Source organism: Quercus suber, unplaced genomic scaffold, assembly GCF_002906115.3.
Source record: "Quercus suber isolate HL8 unplaced genomic scaffold, Cork oak 2.0 scaffold_6, whole genome shotgun sequence".
In the NCBI taxonomy this organism is placed as follows: Eukaryota; Viridiplantae; Streptophyta; class Magnoliopsida; order Fagales; family Fagaceae; genus Quercus; species Quercus suber.
In genome coordinates this window covers 127553-131430 of record NW_027069472.1, presented here as the reverse complement: position 1 = coordinate 131430, position 3878 = coordinate 127553, and the positions used below count along the sequence as shown (strand labels likewise).

At 36.1% G+C, this 3878-nt stretch overlaps 1 protein-coding gene across 1 annotated transcript; it reads left to right on the top strand.

The window, feature by feature from the left end:
* Positions 1–471: 471 nt before the first annotated feature.
* LOC112035583 (WAT1-related protein At3g28050) lies at positions 472–3556 on the top strand. The gene is made up of 7 exons (XM_024068419.2): positions 472–952; positions 1048–1113; positions 1383–1496; positions 1602–1839; positions 1949–2107; positions 2235–2386; positions 3162–3556. Exons 1-7 carry the CDS (start codon positions 777–779, stop codon positions 3316–3318), a joined length of 1062 nt encoding a protein of 353 aa, XP_023924187.2. The 5' UTR covers positions 472–776; the 3' UTR covers positions 3319–3556.
* The last annotated feature ends 322 nt before the right edge of the window (positions 3557–3878 follow it).

The window sequence follows — 3878 nt, the reverse complement described above, 5'->3', positions numbered from 1 at the left end:
TTCAAAATTTAATATTACAAAAGGCTATTTACCAAAAAAAAAAAAATTTAAAATCATGTGTAATATGATCTAACTAATATATATTTTTATTAATGGATGATTGTTGTTAGAATGCATGTGAGAGAGAGAGAGAGAGAGAGAGAGAGAGAGAGAGAGAGGATGCATAAATTATGTGATTTAACTCAACACCTATGTCCACGATATAGCTGGACTTGGCGTGACATCTTAAAAAAAAAAACCTTTATCCTTGTTCGGAGGAGTTTATTTTTATTAATTTATTTGGCTCTAAAAATGTAATTGTTCCTTAAAAAAAGAGTTAAATATTATACAAACTTTTCATAAACTAAATAAGAATTTACTCCTGAAATTGTTTGAATTTTTTTAGGTAACGTGGTGGTACAAGTGGAAATGGTGATTGATGTTACGTTCCAATAGAATGGATATGGGGATAGATTAAAGTTAAGACTATCCCATACTCCGTAGTCCCCACTCCCCCACTTCTATCTTTAGGATTGTAAATTTGCCATTACCCAATTGAGGTATAGGAATAGGATAGTCTGTATCTTGCTATCAATATTTGTTTTCATTCATCAATAAAGCATGTTATCAAAGAAAAAAAATGCATGTCAGTGTACAACGTGAGACTTAGAAGGAGGTAGAGAACCATCAGTTTTATGCCTTCCTCTTCCTCCCATTACTGAATTGAGTTTTAGGCTTTAGCTGATGTGATTCAGATTTCCATTCCTCCAAGTTATAGCACCTCAAGATTAAGCAGAATGTTGCAGGGTAAGGGCGTGACACTGATCATGATCACTGTGGAGTGCTTGGATGTGGGCTTAAACACTATTAGCAAAGCTGCTATGACTGGAGGGATGAGTGATTTCATCTTTGTTACATATTCTAATGTCATAGCTATCTTTTTTCTTCTCTCATCTTGCCTCATCTTTTACAGGTGAACTTAACTGTTTCAAGTTTCAACTCTCTTCCAACAATTAGCCCTGGTTTTGTCTCTATTAAGGTACTCACTATAATTTTGTTCACTGACAGAAAAAGGTCTCTCCCTCCACTCACATGGGGCATAGTCGGTGGAGTATTTCTTGTTGCCTTATTAAGGTAGCCATTTTTTCTTTCAACTTAAGTATTAGTATTAAGTATGTCGATTAAGAAATTAACAAAGAATATGATTTTAATTGAATAGAATGAGGGAAAAGAATACATGTGACACACCCTGACTAGTTTGTTGAGAATTCATAACTAACCCTAAAATGATTAAAGGACTAATACTTGGTTGTTGTTGTTGTCGTCTTTGTGGGAATAGTGAACTGGTTATTTGTGTTTTTCAAAATTTTAATTTTGATGTATGATGAGGAGAATGGTTGCAGTTCTACTGTACAGATGCTTAAAGCTTTTGGGATAGGTTATAGCTCTCCCACTATGTCCTCAGTTATGTCTGATTTACTCCCAGCTTTTACTTTTGTTCTTGCCGTCATCTGCAGGTACACTTCTTAATTCCCTTGCCTTCAGCTCTGGAATTCTTGTTTTGATTTTGTTTCTGTTTATAAATGGCAATTGATAAGCCTTGAATCAAATGGGTGTTATAGGTTTGAAAAACTAGACTTAAGACTTAGAGGTAGTCAGGCCAGGAGTATTGGCACCATTGTATCAATCACAGGAGCTTTAATTGTCACTCTCTACAAAGGCATACCAATTTCAATTGCTTCATTGCCTGAGAAAGTGGTCAGTGGTGAGCTTCTTTCACCCATCCACTCAAACTGGATCCTAGGGGGTTTTTTCTCTGCATCTGCTTACTTTTTGCTTGCAGTGACATATATTGTACAGGTAAAACATACAAAAACAAATCCACACCAAAAGAAAGACCATATGCCTTTTTAACAGCATTGTATACTATATCTCAAGATATTAACTGGTTCTTTTGGTTCTTTTCAAGACATGGGTTGTTAGGGACTACCCTGCAGAGCTTATGTTTTCACTCATTCGTTGTACCTTTGTGACCATCCTTTCTGCCATCATCTCTCTTAGTTTAGAGAATGATCCAAATGCTTGGAAATTGAACTTTGATATGGAATTGATAGCTGTACTGTACTCGGTAAGCAAAAATTAGACCTAGTAAATTTTGAGACAAGGTTTTGTTGTTTTTGTTGTTGCTGCAATCCTGTCCATCATTGTAGCTTATAGCTAATAACTTACCAATTGCCGTATGTCTTAATCTCCAGGCACTGTTTGCAATTACAATTCGAAACAGTGTCCATCTATGGGCTTGTCACAAGAAGGGTCCTGTCTATGTTGCCATGTTCAAGCCACTTGGTATAGTCATTGCAGTTGTGATGGGGGTTACTTACCTTGGGGATACACTTTATCTTGGAAGGTATAATTCTTAATATAGATAATAGATGTATGCTTAAAGTATGACCGGTATTTTAGACATTTGGATAATAAATTAAGAATATTTAGGCTAGTTAAACGTATAAGCTAGCTAAAACTGATTCTTCGCCGATCATAAAAAGTAAATATTAAGAGGTGTAAAGTAATTGGGTTGCTTTCAAGCATGTCATTCTGGATTGATATAAAGTCAACTTCAAATAAAAAAGAGTTCTCTACAAGTTTACAACTACCGAATTCTTCATTGACGAAGAATTCACACCCCTCTCACATGGAAATTTCACTTGGCCCCACTGCAACACAAAAATAAAAAGGGTGTAAAAATTTCCAATAATACTAGTACTACGCACTTTCAAAAACTTTATAACAACTGTCCTATGTGATTGAATGTCAGTTACTGCATTTTTTTCCCACTGTTCATAGTCTGTAATGGTTCATTTGGATTGAGGGGGAGTAGAGCAGAGTAGAGTAAAGTAGAGTAGATTTAACACAAAATTAACTTATTTTTGGTCAACACTACTCTCCCTCCTTCTCCCCTCCATCCAAACAGGCCATAAAGCAGGACAGCTGTGACAAAGTATGTGTTACTAGCAAACTATGTTGCGAAAAAGAAACCATATGAGAAAAGTAAGTCGCAAAGGTCTTGATGGAAAATGCAATACCATCATAGATGGAGAGTTGATATACCTACTTCATACGCCATTTCTATTTTTCCAGGACATGGAATTTGATATATTATTAATCAACTAAATGATGTGCAGTGTGGTTGGAGCGGCAATTATAGTACTTGGGTTTTATGCCGTGATATGGGGGCAAGCCCAAGAAGATGTGGTGGTTGAACACCTTCCAATTACTAGTAGCTATGAGTCATCCTCTCCTAATGCTCCTCTTTTACAGAACAAAGGCACTGAAGAGTAGAAACCTTGAAAAAAATGTGAAGTTAGATTAAAGCCTCGCTGTGTTAGTACATCATTTTTTTTGTTGTTGGCAGCATCAGTTGAAGAAGATACATATTTGTTAAAATAACATTTGTTGGGTAAAGTAGAAGATAATTGTTCCATAAATACAGGCATGTATTCCTCTAAAGGAGAAATTATGATAGAATGTCGCTTCATTAATGTTGATGGGGTCACAAAACAGGATTCCCTCCCTATCATTTTTTTTTCTTTTGAAGACGAAACTGAAATATTATTTAAGTAAACTGAGCGTCAACGTACACAGCTTGTAGTGCAGGTGGGGGTATATCCTCCAACCATACAACTTCATCCTCAATACATCTTGCATATCTAGCTAAGGAATGTGCAGCAGAATTTGCTGAGCGACTTACACAGCTGATAGATACTCCCTGTAATCCCAAAATAAGGCAGCCAATATCTTCATAAAGATGACCCAATCTAGAGTAGTTCGCTCGTGCCGTGACTATGGAAGTGATGGAGTTCAAAACGGTTCTGTTATCTCCCTCAATGATAAAACTGTAG